Source organism: Rhincodon typus, chromosome 1 (assembly GCF_021869965.1).
Source record: "Rhincodon typus isolate 14 chromosome 1, sRhiTyp1.1, whole genome shotgun sequence".
NCBI lineage: Eukaryota > Metazoa > Chordata > Chondrichthyes > Orectolobiformes > Rhincodontidae > Rhincodon > Rhincodon typus.
Window position 1 is genome coordinate 107,005,228 of NC_063332.1, and position 18,747 is coordinate 107,023,974.

Genomic DNA, 18,747 nt, shown 5'->3' on the forward strand with positions numbered 1-18,747 from the left:
AGTGTGGAGCTGGAGGAACACAGTAGGCCCGACCCGAAATATCAGTTTTCCTGCTTCTCTGATGATGCCTGGCCTGCTGTGTTCCTCCAGCTCCACACTGTGTTATCTCTGACTCCAGCACCAGCAGTTCTTACTATCTCTAAGAACAGTTCTGACATGTTTTACTGGAACCGGTTATTTCCAGGTTATATTACTTCTCCCCTCTGTGAACCTGATAGCAGTTGTAGGATGTCTTACTGAGGGATTCCCCTTTTACATTTCTGGTCCAGTTGCTGAAGTCATTTGCTGCATTTATATTTAAGAAAAGTTGGTGAGAGAGCACCTCCATTTGACTGAAAATGCAGAACGTAGTTTTTTTTGGTGCTTGAGGCCTTTGCATTGATCCTCTGGCTTGAGTGCCAACTTGCTGTCCTTATTTGGACAATGTGGATTCCTTCTTGCCATAAATTCATCAATTTGGGAAAAATCACAACTAGGTAACTGTTCTCCACATTGTCTGAGCTATTGGTTTCCGTTGGACCATTCAGGCAGGATTCCCAATCTCACTGGGAAATTATTTCACCTCTCATCAAAACTGGGCAAGGTTAGGGATATAATAAGTTTTAAGGAAGTATGGAGTCAGCTAATTGGATGAAGCATGGAAAGAGAACAAAAGGAAATGTCTGTCACAGGTTGGAAGGCAAAAGAGATTAAATGGCAAAAGAGTAGATGACACAAGATAAGTACCAAGACAAGGAAAGATATAGAATACAGATTGGAGAAGTGAATGACAGAATCATAAACAGCCTTCATCTGGAAACAAAGGAACGGAAAAGATAAACTGGAAGAAGAAAGGAAACAAAATGGGGACAGATATTATGACCTGAAATTGTTGAACTTTATGCTGAATCTAGAAGTCTGGAAGTGCACTTTGGAAAGATCAGATTCTGTTCCTCAAATTTCATTGGAACAATGCTAGAATACAGGCTAGGAGAGAAGCGGTGAATTAGAAATACAGATGATGGCTCAAAGTCAAGTTTGTGGACTGAACGGAAGTGTTCTGAAAAGCAACCATTTGATCTGTCATTAGTCTTCCCAATGTAGAGGGGACCACATTATAGGCAGTGAATAAAGTAAACTACATTGCAAGAAGTACAAATAAACTATTGATTTACCTGTAAGCAGTGTTTGGACCTTTGGATAGTGAGAAGGGAGGAGATAAAGAATAGATGTGGTCTCTCCTGTACTTACATGAGAAGGCTGTGAGGGAAAAGGCTGGTGTGTTGGAACTGATATAGGATTGGACTAGGGTATCAAAGAGTAACAGTCCTTTTAGAATGCTGAAAATCGACGGGCAACATAATTGGAGACATCATCATGCTGGAAGTGGTGGAAATGGTGCAGGATCATTTTTATTTACTCATGAGCTGTGGGCATCACTGAATAGGCCAACATTTATTGCCCATCCCTTTTGCGCAGAGGGCAGTTAGGAGTCAACCATGTTGGTGTGGGTCTGGAGTCAGATGTAGGCCAGACCAGATAAGGATGGTGGTTTTCCTTCCTGAAGAGACTTAGTGAACCAGGTACCAGTCAATAGTGCTTACATGGTTACCATTAGACCCGAGTTATAAATTACAAAAGGCTTTGCTGTCTAAGGGACTTTAGAGAGCATGTGTCCTACCATACCAACAATTCACCAAAGTACATTGTTTGGGGCAACTAAAGAAGCTGTTACAGAATTGTGCCATTTCTTTCAACTTGACATGGAACCTGGCATCAAGTCAAGGATGGCACTGCCAGTGACTGTGAAGGTCACAGTGACACTAAACTACTGCATGTTTGGATCATTCCAGGTAGGAGTGGGCAACAATTCCAACAACCCTCTGTATGTTAAGAACAAAAACAGAAGTTGCTGGAAAAGCCAAGCTCAGCAGGTCTGGCAGCATCTGTGAAGAAAAATATCAGAGTTAACGTTTCAGATCCGGTGATCCTTCCTCACCGGACCTGAAACATTAACTCTGATTTTTTCTTCACAGATGTAACCAGACCTGCTGAGCTTTTCCAGAAACTTCTGTTTTTGTTCCTGATTTACAGCATCCGCAGTTCTTTCTGTTTAACCCGTTGTATGTTGTCTGCCTCAGGAATGAGGGTACAGACGCTGCTGCCAAGATAGTGGGCATTCCTCAATATGAAGTATTGTGCATTTCCACACACCAACTACATGTTGATAGAATGTTAGCTGTTGTGGTTTCTGCCAACCACAGTCTATTAGTGTCTGTCTTATGGATGCCTTTGCCTGTCCTACTACTCCTATGTAGTGGAACCTTCACTGATTGCACCATTGTGGGGTGGGGGGGGGGGGGGGGGGGGGGGCAAGACTTTCACTGGGGGAGACTGTAGGTTGTCTTGTAGGAATACTTCAAGCAACTCTGGCATTGCATTGGACTGCACGTCTATGTTTAGCAGCACTCTGAGGTGGCCGGTTGAGAGGCAACACCACAGGCTCTGGCAGAGTCGTTGTGATGGGAGCATAAGGCTGCTATTCTGAGAGAAGACAGATTGTTTCATACTCCATGGAGCCACTGTCTCTTCCCCAGAGCAGCATCTCTTAGCAATAGTAATGTATTGCAGGATAAATGGTGCACAGGCATGAGTCCCAGCAAACTCCCTCAAGTATTGAATTCCACAGCCATGAAAGGAGCAGTCTGAGCCTACATGGGAACCAGCATGGATCAGATACTCCCTGAGCTCCATGGTAGCATTCTGATGGATATGGCTTTAGCTTTTGCTGTAATGGAAGATGAGACAATAGACACCATGCCCTCTATCACAGTCGGGTCTGCTGCTGGCATGGAGCTGGGCACCACTTCCACAATGGAAAGGATGGGCTGGAAATTCAGAATGATGCCCTGTGCCATGTTAGAATTGGACTCCTCCATGATTTTGACCGTGACAGGATGCTGTCTAGCAAGCCTGCCAATGTATCAAGCATCTTATTGAGTCTATTTAACTACATTATCCAATGGCCTGCCTCACAGAAGTCCTCATAGAACTCATCTGTGACTCAACCCTCACGGGAGCTGGTAGGTAATCTGACCTTACCACTGACCTGGCTATTGCCCACTCATTTCCAATTACTCACCACGGGCCATGTTGACTCAATAGTAATTTCTAAAATTTGCACAGAGTCAGGGTCTGAGTGTCACTGTGTTCCTTCCTCAGAGGCTTCGTGAAACTTTCTTCCTCTTGGTGTAGCTGTGACTAGTCATGAACTGCCCTTGGGTGTCTGAAAGTACATTTCAGATATATAAGGTTGAATGAATGGTGGCAAGCCAAGAATATATGCTGATATCATGTCATCATGGTGATACGATGAACAATGTTCATTCCACACAGCATGATGAGGATGAGGTGGTGTTGAAATGGAGTGTGAGGCAGGACTTAACTGTGATGCTGAAGTCTCACTGATGCTGGATGCTGTGGGCTCTGTTGTAACATGGTGTGAAGTAGCAAAACTTCATTTGGGCTCAGGATTAAAGTTGTGCCAGGACCTTGCCAGTTACCTGCTGCCATGCATTTCATGTTGTCTTGTCGTGCAGGAGAAAGTGAGGACTCTCAGGGATTGTGTTATGCTGTGTTGAGTGATGTATCTGCCATGACTATGTAGGGGGAGGTATGTGGAGGCTGCAAAAGCTGACATCATTGGGAGGTATCTGATGGGGAGAAGGGCTGTGTGAGTGCTAAGGAGCGCTCCTGGGTAAGTGACAGATCAGTGCATTGAGCAATATGGGCGATTACTGTTCTGAGGAAGGGTCACCGGACCCGAAACGTTAACCCTGATTATTCTTCACAGGTGCTGTCAGACACGCTGAGCTTTTCCAGCAACTTCTATTTTTGTTCATGAGAGATTCCTGGGTTATTTGAAGATTCATTCACTGACTTTGATGATGTCTTTGAGAACATTGAATTACTTCCGGCATAACTGTTAAATCCTTTGGACCAAACTCCAAGTATTGAATTCCCTGAGTACTTGCTTCCACTTGCTTGTCCTTGTCTCCTGGTCCCATGGAAAATGGTATCTCTTTTTCTGTGGACTTTGACAGCTAAGGCTTCATGTCCCATGTCCAAGAACTCTGCCACCATACTGTTCTATTTCCCTTCTCTCCATTTGTAACGCTGGTAACAAGCAGCTGCCTCCAGTGATTCAGTATAGATTCTCTTTAAGAGGAACAGACTGCCCTTAAGAGAAGAAAGATGGTTAGAGGCTATGGTCTGAAAGTGTTAGTTCCCTGTTGTGCGTACAGCCAAGATGGGTCGTGCTGGGCTGCAGTCGGGAATCATGGGAATGAGGAGGCACCATGTCATTAGACTGTTGTCTGTCATAATGTGAAAAGGCACCAGAAAATTGTCAATCTTGGTTCCCAACTCAAAACACTAACCCTAATTTGCTTCCCCTAATTTCTGTAATTCGAATAGCCAATAATCAAACAAATGTTCCCAGAAAAAGCCCCCAAAAAGTAAGTTTGAATAATTTTGTTATACTTAATTCCCTGCTGTTGAGTTTGTTGGAATTAAATGGCCTGCCCCACTTCTCCCCACTTCCAATACTCCTAGTTTAGTGAATTAGAGTAACTGATTGAAATTATTGCATCAAATTATGACAGGGACCTTGGCTTTTAATAACTTATATAGAATGACAATTTTTGTTTAGAAGATGCTAAATCCTGAGATAAAATGTTTTATTTTTATCATACCCTTCCTATGTAAGAGAATGTTTAATATCAGTCAGTTATTCATCTTTCACGAGCTGGAACTCATTCATTGATGTGCTGCCTTTATCCTGTTTTCATGATTTATCTTCAAATGTTATGTTCTGAATTGAACTGTTTTGTACAGTTCACCATCTTATACTGCTGTATGGGGTCTCTTATCAATTTTCTTCTTTGGAGGTCAAAAAGTCCAAGTTGTCTTCACCTTCCCTATTTGGCTTGTTAATTGTTGATTAGCATTGAGTGAATGTGTTGAATACCAAGCCCAGTAATGTCATAGAATCCCTACAGCGTGCAAAGAAGCTATTCGGCCCAACCAGTCCACAGAACCCCTCCGAGAGCATCCCACCCAGACCCATTCCCCTACAACCCGGCATTTCCCATGTTTAATCACCTAACTTACATACCCCTGGACACCATGGGCAATTTAGCATGGCCAATCCACCTAGCCTGCACCCAGAGGAAACCCACACAGACACAGGAAGAATGTGCAAACTCCACACAGACAGTCACCCAAGGGTGGAATTGAACCTGGGTCCCTGGTGCTGTGAGGCAGCAGTGCAAACCACTGATGCACTGTGCCACCATGTACTATGCCTGGATTTCCTTGAAAATCATCTGTAAATTTCAATACTATTCTTGGCAATTATGTTGCTTAATTCCTTTTACTTATCTGCAATATTTTATGTTTGACTGCATCTAATTTATTCAGAAATTTCTTTCCCCAGCATGTATGTTACCTAACTCATTCTGGGGACCCTCAAACAGCATATTCATATGTGACAAACTCCCTTCCCCATCCTGTAATTAGGCAAATTATGTATTTGACTTTTTGACTGAACTATGGTACTATTGTCAATTGAATCTTTTTCCCAGAGTTGAAATGTCTAATACTAGGGGACATGCTTCTAAGGTGAGAGGGGGAAGTTCAAAGGAGATGTGAGGGACAAGTTTTTTACACAGAGAGCGGTTGGAGTCTGGAACGCACTGCCTGGGATAGTGATGGAGGCAGATACGATAGGGGCTTTCAAGGGACTTTTAGATAAGCACATGAATATGCAAGGAATGTAGAGATATGGACCAATGGCAGGCAGGAGAGATTAGTTTCATTTGGCGTCATGTTCGGTGCAACATCGTGAGTCAAAGAACCAGTTCCTATGCTGTACTATCCTATGTTATGTGGATATTGTGCTGGCATAGATCAGTGCCATCCTGTCCTTTACTGTGCCATAATTCTCTTATTTAGTACCTGCTACCCTTCCATCACGCCTTTTTTCTTCATTCCCATCCTTTACTTTCAGTGAGCGCTGCATTAAGCTTCGGTTGAAGCCTTTCATTTGCAAGGATTTGGTGGCTGTTTTGTTGTGAGGCAGGGAATAGTTATTGGTTGCATTTGTTTGTGAAAACTTCACCTTCACAGTTTTCTGTAACCCACTAAAAAAAATCTACACCATGTTGTAGACCACTGTGGCAATGATAGAAATGGCTACAAAAACCATGTATCCACATTGATACTTCGGTATCCCAAATTTGGATGAGGTAAAGCACCATATTATAATAGGATCTCCTGACTGCATTGCCATTTCATTAACGCAATGATGAGAAAAGAAACTACTGCTATATTACAAGTTATGAACTTTCATGCTTGACAGCTTTTATGGACATTTTTATCTTTCTCATTCCACAATTTGTGTACACAATCAATTACAAATATTCATGAAAGTATGACAGATATCAACTGAACATGGATTCAAGCACAAGTCTTTCTTAAAACATGGAACTTGCATTCATATGTGATCTTCCATAAACCTAGACAATACCAAAAGCGTTTTTTACAGCCAATTAAGTCATTTCAAAGTGTGGTCACTGCTATAACATCAGAAACAGCCAATCTACACATAGCACTGTCCCACAAACAATAATGACCAGATAATCAATTTTAATGATCTTGGTTAAGGGATAAATATTGAGCAGGATTCTGAGGAAAGCTCCCTGTTTGTCTTCAAATATTCCATGTTCTCTTGTGAGGTTGTAGTTAAATGTCAGCTAAAATTATGTAAAGCTTATTCAATGGTATTTGGACCCTCAGTCCACTTAACTGGTGAGAGTAATACCATAGAAGCAAAGCTAACACCTTAATCTATCAACTCAGTCATCGTTTTACCTGCTTTATTAAACAATAAGGTGCAATAATCAGCAGTATTTTTTTCTTTTTTCTTATTTTTTGCTTTCAAGTTCAGAGACTGTCTCAGCTATGGTTCAGTTGGTAACACACTTGCTTTGTAGTTGGAAGATGACAGGTTCAAGTCCTCAACCTAGGATTTAAGCATGTAATCTAGATTGGCATTACTGTGGGGTGTTAGGCTGTATTTCAGATGAAGTGTTAAATATGAGGCCTTGTCTCTCCTGTTAGGTGTTTATGAGAGATTTCTGATACTTTTTTAAAAAGAAGTTATTCTGAGTGGTCTTGCTAATATTTGTCATTCAATTGACATCACTAAAAACAGATTGTAATATTGGTCTGTGAGGGAGTCTGTCGTGAATAAATTGCATTTCCTACATTAAAACAGTGGCTACACTTCAGAAGTACTTGCTTGAGCGTAAAGTGTTTTTGGACATCAGGAGTTCTGAACATACTGGTTTTTTTTGGAATATATATCAAACAAAAGGATGGAATTCTATCAGTTCAGAAATATTTTACAGATTCATGCTTGTTAAAAAAAAAGCTATTGACAACGTTGAGAGGAGTTTGTTTAATTTAGAAGAAGCTTTGGGCAGTAATCTAACAGTGCAAAGCATCCACCTGTTACAGAACCCATCTGATTTTGAGTTCACTGCTTGCAATGCAGTGAAAATCTGCTGGATTCTAGCACAGAACTGCTCTGTCAGGTCAGGCAGTGCCAAAGAAAATTTACCCCAAAAAGGGTGCAGAATCATCTTTTAACTGAGATGCCTCTTCCATAAGTAATAACTGGCATTTATTACATCAGGTGTACTCCCATCCTCCTTTCTGGACAGTCTTTCAGAAATTATTGGCAACCTTGAAACCCAGTTGTTCAAATTTGAGCTCTCCAGCTATGTTACAGCCTCAACAAAATATCACTGCCTTGGTATTTATCATAGTTCATGATTTATATTTACTGAATTTAAGATGAGCTGTAAAAGACCTAGTAAAGCAATATAAAATATGACACCCTCAGTGCTTCACTCTTCAGTCATTGCATGCACTAACAGTAACACCATCAAATAAACATTTATGTGTAATGTGTGTTAAATAGAATAGAGTGAGATTTGAATAGCAGTTATAGCCATTCAAGTTACATTAATTAGCCAAAATAGTTTTCAAGCAAATGAAGATTTATCCATGCATTTATAGTTAACACATGAAAACATAAATGGGTTATTGAAAAATGTATATTTATTGCCATATTTCTTTCATGACAATTATTAACATTTTTTTGTCATAAAAGTTTAAGTATTTTCACTGGTTACATGATTTCATTATTCCATATGTTTAAAGCAATATTTTGGCTGTTAAAAAATCTTGAGTTTATTTAATAGAGAAAAAAACTAATTTCTGAACCTTTATTGCGCAATTACAAAAGTAAATCTTTCAATTTGCCTTTTTGAACAGCAGAGGGCAGCTGCAGCCAGTCAAGGAATATACAGTCTCTGTCTCTGCTGAGATTCTATACACAATCAAAGGGTTAATGTCCACTATCCATAAATTCTACCAATATTTCAGGAGTGGGAAAGACTGCTTGAACAATATGATTACAAATTAATTCTAACAATTTTGTCTTGTTAATTGAACAATATGATTACAAATTAATTCTAACAATTTTGTCTTATTAATCAGGTGTTTGTAGAATTGGTTGAGATTATACAATAGTGTTCTTCTGTATCTATTTATCGATCTATCTAACTTTAGCCATTTATAACCTGGATTACCTTTCACATTTTAAAAATATGTTAAAGCTTAAGACACAGAAGATGCTTATTTTTAAAATGAATAATTCTGGTCCTTCCCTTACTGCATTCCTCACTTCTCATCTATATCATTTGAAATCTTCAGCTGGCAAAGTGCATTACAGCAGCAGGTGAATGAGAGGTTTTTTTTTTTACCAATTTAATTTTGATTGCTAACATGTCTAGTTAATCCTCTGAACGGTGAAGTGGCTAGAAAACTGTTTCTGTATAACATACATCCTTGCTCATGGGAACAGTTCTTAAACTTGCACATGGAGACAAATAAAGGATCTCTTCAGTTAAAAGGAAAAATAGCTGAAATATTCAAACTGACCCTCAATATGATCCCATTATTTCAGCAAATGTGTCCAGTATTTCCAATAAAACTAATTTAAACTGTTCTAGAATGATGTTTTGGAAAAGACTACACCAGATCTGTGGTTAGCTGCAAGAGCCATTTCCCCATTTTCCTCAGCAGAGCAATCTTTCATCTTTTTAGTTATTAAAACTATAATGTAACATTTCAATTATTGTTCTGGGTTTACAATGTCAGGTTTTGTTGCTCAGCTTGTACAGCAACTGAAATGAAAACAAGACAAAGATCATTAGTCCTCAAAAGTTAAACTGTACATGAGAATAATTTTTGTTATTGAAAATGATTTTATTCAGTGATTCATTATGGAGGTAAATACTATATATGAGCTCAGCATTTAACTTTAAGTATCACTATCACACGTTCGAAAGAGCATGAGAAAGTTAGAAGTGGTTAAAAACTGTAATAACGTGAAGCAACTATTCTGTAAATTTTTAGAATTTCAATATAGACACAGCTCTTCCTTTCTTCTATATCCGATGAACATGTTAGTTCTGCCTGTCAGTTACTGGGAATAAAGTTATTGAGACCTGATCACATTTAGTCACATTCTATGGTGGTGTCTTCTCAAAGTTGCCGAACTCAAGTACCTAAAATCACATATGTTATTAGTTTTAGAATTGTATTGGGTAATTTTACAAAATCACAGACCCAGCACAGGACACTCATCTGCCAGTGCTACATATTGGGACAAACTAATATAAAACTGAAGTGAAAATTGTAGTTGCTGGAAACACTTAGCAAGCCGAGCAGCATCTATGGAAAGAGAAACAGAGTTAACATTTCAGGTTGATGACTTTTCATCAGAACCCAAATATGCTTATTCAAAGTTTGGATGTGCACTGCCATTATCTTCTTTCTATTAATGCATGGGTGTCTCAACTCCAGGCCCTTAAAGTTCAGGAAACAAAGTAGTTTGTTTGCTACTTGCTGTTTGCCCTATTTCAGATTCTGGAAGTTCGAATACTGTAGGTGAATAAGTTCTAACACAAAGTATCTTATCATTCTATTTGTAATAGCATTTGGAAAATTGACAAAGAAATGAAAAGTTGAATCGATTTTTTTTATGCCAGACAGGAATGAATAGCACATCTTCCCTGTGCTCTTTAAATGTTTGCGATTACCCATCTACTGTCATATCTTTAAGTTTCATTTCCCAATTTATTATAGCCAGCTAGTGCCCCATAGTATTGTAGTTTCCTTTATTTAGACTCAGGACCCTAACCTCAGAATTAATGTTGCTACTCTCCATCTTTCTATGATAATACCATCTCTAATGGGGTATGCACAGCTAGTTTGCCAATCATTCCTTTCACATTACACAATACCCAGTCTAGTTAGTTCCTCAATGTATTGATTCAGAAAACCATCTTGTATACACTGCAGGAAATTCTCCTCTATGGCATTGTTACTGATTATATTGTTATGAAGGGTAGGGTGTAATGGATATTTACTCAAATTGGTAGGATGAGACGGAGAGGTGGCTTTCCTCAATAATATTTACTGGAGCCAATCCTTTTTCCTACATATATAGTTTACTCATTTGAGGGAAGAAAGGGCATGGAATATAATGGAGTGAAAAGCATGTTATAGCTGCACAGAGCTCTATTACTACATTTTGGATAGGACATATTAGGTTTGAGGGAGTGCAGTGAAGATTCACCAAATGATATTGGGCGATAAGAGTTATATTGTAATCACTTAGAAGTAGAAGATGAAGGGGTGATTCAAGTGAACTGTTTCAATAGATTAAAGGCTTTGATAGGGTAGATACTGCTAAACTATTTATTCTGCAGCAGACACAAGGAAATGTGTATAGATTAAAATTTTAGAGGACCTGTCAGAAGTTCTTCTTCATACAAAGGGTGATGGAAGTTTAGAATTCTATCCTCCAAAATGCTATTCAGTTCAGGTCAATTTCCAACTTGTAATCTACGAAGGATTGATTTTTTTTTGCTGTCAAGTAACAAGCCCAAGTGATTGGATGGAATTAAGGTATTGCTCAACAATGATCTAATTATATAACAGAACAAACTTGAGGGGCCTGTACCCATTTTCTCATCTGCCTACAATCACAGTTGGAATATATAATATTGTTTATAAAAACAGTCAAAAGCAGGATGGAATTTAAATAAAAGCCCTGAACTGAAGTCTAGCCATTTTTAAACATTGGACTGTAAATGCAAAAATCATACAATCAGATTCAAGCATCAATTTCTCAAATACAAATTATTGCAAGGTAGATGATCTGGACTTGAAAGCTACAAATTTACGACAATGGGCTATTTATAAATGGAATACTTGCAACATTTTTATACTTGGTGTGAAAACCAGGAATAATTGATGAATTAAATGTACTGGCAGCAGAGATTTTCTGGTTGATAATCTTCACTTCAATCCAAGCCTGCACTCTCCAGAGAGCACTGCATGCAGCTAGTATCTGGTCAGCAAATAAAATGATTGATTACCTTTGGAATCCTCTTTTCAATTGGTTATTTGCTTCACAGAATATTTACAGGATACCACAAAAGCAATTAGCTGAAGTGTTAAAACTAAAAAAATGGTCCTGAATTTTCTTGAACTCCCTCCTACTGGATGACTAACTCCACTGGTTGTTCGTACCACACTGAAACTGCAGAGTGGTTTTATTTCAGGGGAAATGATCATTCGTTTCTGTTTCCACTGTGAATTCTTAAGAAATGTCATAAATATGCAGAGCTTCTGAAAAAAAATAACCGTCTTTGCCAGTTTTCATTGGTTTCCTGTATTGTGGTAGCTGTAGTCACCTTGTTTGTTGGTTATTCTGTTTTGGTTAATTATCCTTCATTCTATTTTGTTTTCAGTTGATAACTGGTCAGTGGGGTGCATCATGGGAGAAATGATCAGAGGCGCTGTGTTGTTCCCTGGCACTGATCGTATCCTTCCTAGCAACCTTTGACCGCAAGCCATAGTTTCCTGACAGTAAAAGTTGAATGTTCCACAAGAATGGTACTTTAAAATGCAATTATATTTGACTCCTTACATTTCGAGAGAATCTGGCCTCTTGTTGTTTATTTACTTTAGAAGTGTATTAGTGGAAGCTACATTGGTTTAAAATAAAATCACCAATAATAGTTATAGCTCAACCAAATACTTAAAAAATGTTAATTCTTTGGTTATTTGATGACTTTTCACTCAGGCATCATGATACACTGTTATCCTAGTGCCAATTAATCAGGAGCAAAAGCAATACCTATGATTATAAAGGGCAAAAAAGCAGAAACAGCCATACCACAGACAGACACATCTTACTTAACGTAAAATAATAAAACTAATTATCAGCAGAAAAGTTGAGGATTGCTTGTAAAATAATAATCTAGTCAACAGCAACCAATGCAAATTGAGGAGGAACAGATTCTGCATGCTCAACCTTCTTAGCTTCTTTTTAAGGAAGTGATAGCAAAGTGTCTGTGGAAAACTTGAAAGTGCTCTAAGTTGTTAAACGTGCTGGTTAATATTGGTCTAAGCAACAACAAAAAATGAGGGTTAATAAATCAGCCAACACTTTACTGTCTGTAGCTGGTGTAAGACAGGCAGTTTAATTCTCTATTGCATGTTTTGTATTATTGTCCAACTCCAAATGTAACCATTAGACTTCCATAAAAATAACTTTTGGCAAAGAGAGGTACTCGTTTTGTTAAAAAGCAGAGATTTAAAGTGCATTTTGAGATGCATTGAAAATAAATTGCCTGAACAATGGAAAGTAGTGTATCTCTTGTTTGAATTTTATGGGGTGCCATTGTCCCCCTGCAAAACATTAAGTGAGCAAGTCTGGCCATGTTCACAGTGATTTAATGCTGAGAACATCATTAACTGCCTTAAGGTGAGACCTTTTCCTTCTCCCTCCACTTCCTCTCACCCTCCCCCATTACTCCCCCCTCCACTCTCTATCTTGGGAGGAAGCTCTGCCTTAGAGAGTGGAAGCCCCATCAGATGCTTGGCAGCTCTGCAGTGCCAAAGGGTGTGGTAGCTACCAATTACAAGCAATCACTCCAGACATAAGATGTAGTCCAGTCGAGTTTTGGTGAGGGGTTTGGGTCCATGTGCAAGAGGTCAGGGGAAGGAATGAAATGAGTTGTGACAGGGTGGATGGTTACCTCTGAGCATGTGGTGTCCCCATTGTCTGACACTAAGCAGCACAGCTCGAACTCCGAGGCTCACTGCATGACACGGGCCTCGTCACTGACAGGGGGGTGTCTGAAGTCCAACATATTGTTACAGCAGTTATGCCATGGAGAGTGCAGTACCCAGCGAATGGCCTGTTAGGACCATGGAGGTGTATGTGTGGAACTACAGGAGATGGGTGAGGCCCTCAATGAATATTTCTCCTCTGTGTTTACTGTGGAGAAAGACATGAAGACTTGGGAATTTGGGGAAGTTAGTGGCGCTATCTTGGGGACTGTCCATATCACAGTAAAGGGGGTGTTGGAAGTTTTAGAACGTATGAAGGTGGATAAATCTCCTGGTCCTGACCAGTTATATCCAAGAACCCTCCAAGGAACGAGGGAAGAAATTGCAGAGGCCCTGGCTGATATATTTGCATCATCGTTAGCCACGGGTGAGGTCCCGGAAGACTAGAGGGTAGTGAATGTTGTGCCCTTATTCAAGAAGGGCTGCAAAGAAAAACCTGGGAATTATAGACCGGTAAGCTTAACATCTGAGGTAGGTCAGTTACTTGAGAAGACTCTGAGGCGTAGGATGTACATGCATTTAAAAAAATAGGGTTTGATTTGGAGTAGTCAGCATGGCTTCATGCATGGGAGATTATTCCTCATAAATTTGTTAGAGTTCTTTGATGGAGTGACCAGGAAGGTTGATGAGGGCAGGTCAGTCGACGTAGTCTATATGGAGTTCAGAAAGGCCTTTGATAAGGTTCCACATGGTAGGCTGCTCTGAAAGTTAGATTGCATGGAATCCAGGGAGAGCTGGTAAATTGAATACACAATTGGCTTGATGGTAGGAAGCAGAGGGTAATACTGGAAGGATGCTTCTCTGATTGAGGCCTGTGATGAGTGATGTGTCTCAGGCATCGGTGCTGGGCCCATTGCTGTTTGTTATCTATATCAATGATTTGGATGAGAATGTACAAGGCATGATTAGTAAGTTTGCTGATGACAATAAAGTAGACAGTATCGTGGACAGTAAGGAAGGTTTATCAGAAATTGCAGCAGAATCTTGATCAGCTGGGGAAATGGGCCGAAAAATGGCAAATGGAGTTTAATACGGATAAGTGTGAGGTGTTGCATTTTGAAAAATCAAATCAAGGTAGGAGTTCCATGGTGAATGGTAGGGCCATAAGGAGTGTAATGAAACAGAGGGACCTTGAAGTTCAGGTGCATGGTTCTCTGAAAGTGGAGTCAAGGTAGACAGGGCAGTGAAGAAGCCTTTGGCACACTGGCCTTCATCAGTCAGGGTATTGAGTGTAGAAGTTGGGAAGTTATGTTACAGTTGTACAAGACATTGGTGAGGCCACACATGGAGCATTGTGTTCAGTTTTGGTCACCTTGCTATAGGAAGGATGTTATTAAACTGAAAAGAGTGCAGAAGAAATTTACAAGGATGTTGCCAGGAGTCAGGGGACTGAGTTATAGAGAGAGGTTGGTCAAGCTAGGACTTTTTTCTTTAGAGCATATGAAATTGAGGGGGGGATCTTATAGAAGTATATAAGATCATGAGAGGCGTGGATAGGGTGAGGTTAGGGAATTGAGGACTAGAGGCCATCAGTTTAGGCAAGAAGGACAAGAATGCTTGGGAACCTGAGGGGCAAATTTTTTACACAGAGGGTGGTATGCGTATGGAATGAGCTGCCAGCGGAAGTGGTTTAGGCAGGTATATAAACAAAATTTAAAAGGCACTTGGATGAATACATGGATAGGAAAGGTTTAGAATGATATGGGCCAAGTACAGGGAAATGGGGTTAGTGTGGATGGACATTTTGGTTGGCATGGACCCGTTTCGGCCAAAGGGCTTGTTTCTGTGCTGTAGTACTCTATAACTCTATGACTCTATGACCACTCCTGTTCCAAGCCAAACTTTGCAACTAATATTAAACTACATGATGGGACTGGGACAGGCAGCTCAGAAATTACAACATGCATTGGGTGAAAAATTTAAGGCAGCAGAACAATGGTTAATGTGGTTTCATGCAGGCAAATGCCAATGAGACAACAGTAAGGAAAACTCGTTGCCCTATTTGCTGCAGGAAGGGAATTGAAATAGTTAAAGCTGTAATCAAATCAAAAGAGTTGACATTCAACAACATTCAGCGCAATAAATAGAATGCTGAAATATATGGCCAAAACAACAGAAAACAAACAAAAAACATTTGGTCAAACAGTTTGGCATGCTAGTCAGCTCACATTACTAAGCACTAAGGTCAGTTGCATTCAGGTGTTCAAAAACTAACACTTTGCAGGGAAGAGTTATAAAGCAAGTCCTTAATAATAGAAGTTGAAGTTAATATCAATACTTGCAAAATTTTGTAATTCTATCTTGAAAAGTGACAACTAAATGGTGGTCTTAGTGATATACCAAACAGTAAATGCTGCAGAAAAGGTACATTGAGATAATAATTTCATTTATTGTTAGAGAGAGAAGACTGGTAGAGGCTTAATCTGAGAGTTAGCATGCCTCGTGAGGGGAGAGATTCGAGAAGGATAATCCTCCATAGTACAGGAATTGAATCCATGCTATCAGTGTCCATCACAAACCACCCAACCAACCAACTAAGTTAACTGACCTTCTCCAATCTGTGAGAGTAGAGCATGGGGATACATTCGAATGACTGAAGAACAACTATAGGAGTAATATCAGAAAATATGAGACAAACCCTGAGGAAGAACAGTGAAGAGAAAAGCTCAAAGCTACTTTAAAATCAATTGAATGTTGGGACGGAAGACTTTAGAGTTTTTCCAGACAGATGAACTAAAGGATCTGAATGTGCCTCTTCCACTGAAATTATTTGTGTTATCTCTGTAGCCATCAACTCAGGTCAGAATATGTATGATGTTTAACTGGTTATGGAACTCAGTAGCATTACTGCACCAAAATAAATACATTTATTAAGAAATAAAGTATATTTCCTCAGTTTCTGCTGCTTTGTGGCTGTAAGTAACTGGGTCAGAAATTTGGAGATTTCAAGGGGATGCATCATCATATAAAGAGAGTAGGAAAGTTATCTACTTTAGAATGTCAATGTTTAGTTATATGATACAATAATATGAAATTCAAACAGTAGTTATTAATACAAAGATCAGCCATAAGCTGTTCAATAAGGCTGTTGTGGTACAGTTGTAGCGTTCCTAACTGCTCCAGAGATGTGTTATAGCACCTCCGCATGGGTTGACTAGAGAATGCCTAAGTTAATCAATAGGCCTATTGTAGTGCAGTGAAAGTAGCCCTACCTCTGGGCCCAGGTAACCTGTGTTCAAATCCCAACTGCTCCAGGATTGTGTCATAGCATCAGGTTGATTGAGAATGTTGAAGCTACCTGAATGGTGGAAAGGCTGTGTGACCTACACCAGTTCCTATCTTCCAAACAAATACTTGGCTGGAAGATTCTTGAGTAGATTTGTAGCTTGGGTTGTGGCTGCTGTGGTTGGTTGGCTTGCTGAGCTGGTTCGTTAGTTCGCAGACGTTTCATTACCCTGCTGGGTAACATCATCAGTGCAGCCTCCGATGAAGCGCTGTTGTGTTTTCCCTCCTGGTATTTAAACTCTGGGGTCCATTGGATTTGATTACCTCATTTCCGGTTTTCCTTCACTGTGGTGTATATATAGGATCTAGTTCTATGTGTTTGTTGATGGCCTTCTTGGTGGAGAACCATGCCTCGAGGGATTCCCGTGCTTGTCTCTGTTTGGCCTGATGTTGTCCCAATTGAACTGGTGGTTCTTGTTATCCGTGTGAATGGAGACGAGTGAGTATTGGTCGTGTCTTTTTGTTGCTAGTTGGTGTTCATGTACCCTTGTAGCCAATTTCCTTCCTGTCCGTCCAAGGTAATGTTTGTTACAGTCCTTGCATGGGATCTTGTACATCACGTTGGTTCTGTCCATTGTGAGTAAGGGGTCTTTGGTTCGAGTTAGCAGTTGGCATAGGGTTGACATGGGTTCCTATGCTACTCTGATGCCCAATGATCATAGGAGTCTTGTGGTCAGTTCGGATATATTCTTCATGTACGGTAACGTGGTGGATTTGTTAGGGCGTGCAGTATCTTCCTGTTGTTGTTCGTGTGATAGGCATCGTTGGATCCAGTTGTTCGGGTATCCGTTATCCTTAAATATTTGGTGGACGTACTCTTCTTCTTTTTGGCATAGTTCTGGGTTGCTGCAGAGTGTTGTCACTCATTTAAGTAGTGTTTTCACGCACATTCGTTTGTGGGTGTTGGGGTGGTTACTGTTGAAATTCAGTACTTGGTCAGTGTGTGTGTACTTTCGTCAGGAATTCCCCGTTGGCCCTACGTTCTACCATGATGTCCAGGACTGGGAGCTGTTCGTTCTTTTTCTCTTCCCTGGTGAATTTGATGCCGGTGAGAGTGTTGGTGTGCCTCCTCTAGTTTGGTCTGTTTGATGATGACGAAAGTGTCGTCCACGTATCGGATCCATAGTTTGGGCTGGAATCCAACCACAGCAAATACATAGCTTTAAAGATTGATTTTTTTTTAAAACGGTGGAAATCAGAGAACAGGCGGCTTAATGAAATTTCACTTCAGATGTGGCTCAGAAGTAAATATAAGCTTTACTCAATCTTATTAGGACACAGTTGGTAATGAGTGTCAATGCTTTGAATTCTGTTTTCAAAGTGGAATGATTTATCTAAACATAGATGCTGGAATAAATACAGTGCAAGGAAATTGTTTGCTCAGTTCAATTTACTGATTACTGTGTCAACATTCTGATAGCCATCTGTGCTCATATTTTTCAATAGACTTTTGATGATATGTATTAAAACAAAATAATGCCACTGACTTGAAACGTTAGACACAGTTATGAAGTATTTTCTGCCAGTTTAATCAGATTTCTCTGTCAGATTGGCATAGACTGTTCTGATCCACTTCTTGCTGTAATATTCTTTTTGTAAATCATCACATGTTTTCATGTTTCTGTGCACAATTCACGCACATACCACACCTCAAACCTAAAGTTTTTTTTTTTGCAACTGTTTGTCTTACAACTAACTCTGCTGTGACTCAAAATTCTGCCTTTGGCCACTACAATTTCTCATCTATATGCTGCCCTTCCCACCCCGCCCCTCAGATTCCATATGCACAATACCCAGATCTACCTTAGCACCACCACCGATCTACATTGGCTCCAGAAACATTTCAAATTTCAAGTTTGTTCAAATGCCTCCGTGTCCTTGCCCCTCAATATCTTAGTATCCTCCTTCAATACTGCAATACTCTACATTCCTCCAATTCTGGATCCATTTCTTTCCCCAATTAGCAGCTGTGCCTCCAGTTATTTATACCCTGAATTCCACATTTTAACCCTTAATCTTCAACATGGTCTCTCTTTCCTCCTTGAATACTTCCTTGAAACCTATCTCTCAGCAAGTTTTTGGTCACCTGCTATTTCCCCTGATGTGTTTTAGTTTCATTTTTGTCTGATAATGTTCCCATGT

At 39.8% G+C, this 18,747-nt stretch overlaps 1 protein-coding gene across 1 annotated transcript in view; it reads left to right on the plus strand.

The window, feature by feature from the left end:
• mapk10 (mitogen-activated protein kinase 10) overlaps positions 1-18,747 on the plus strand; it is a 214,336-nt gene that overhangs the window by 142,136 nt on the left and 53,453 nt on the right. The window contains exon 8 of the mRNA XM_020527900.2: positions 11,934-12,005. Within this exon, the coding sequence (XP_020383489.2) occupies positions 11,934-12,005 (72 nt within the window). The remainder of the gene's footprint in view (positions 1-11,933; positions 12,006-18,747) is intronic.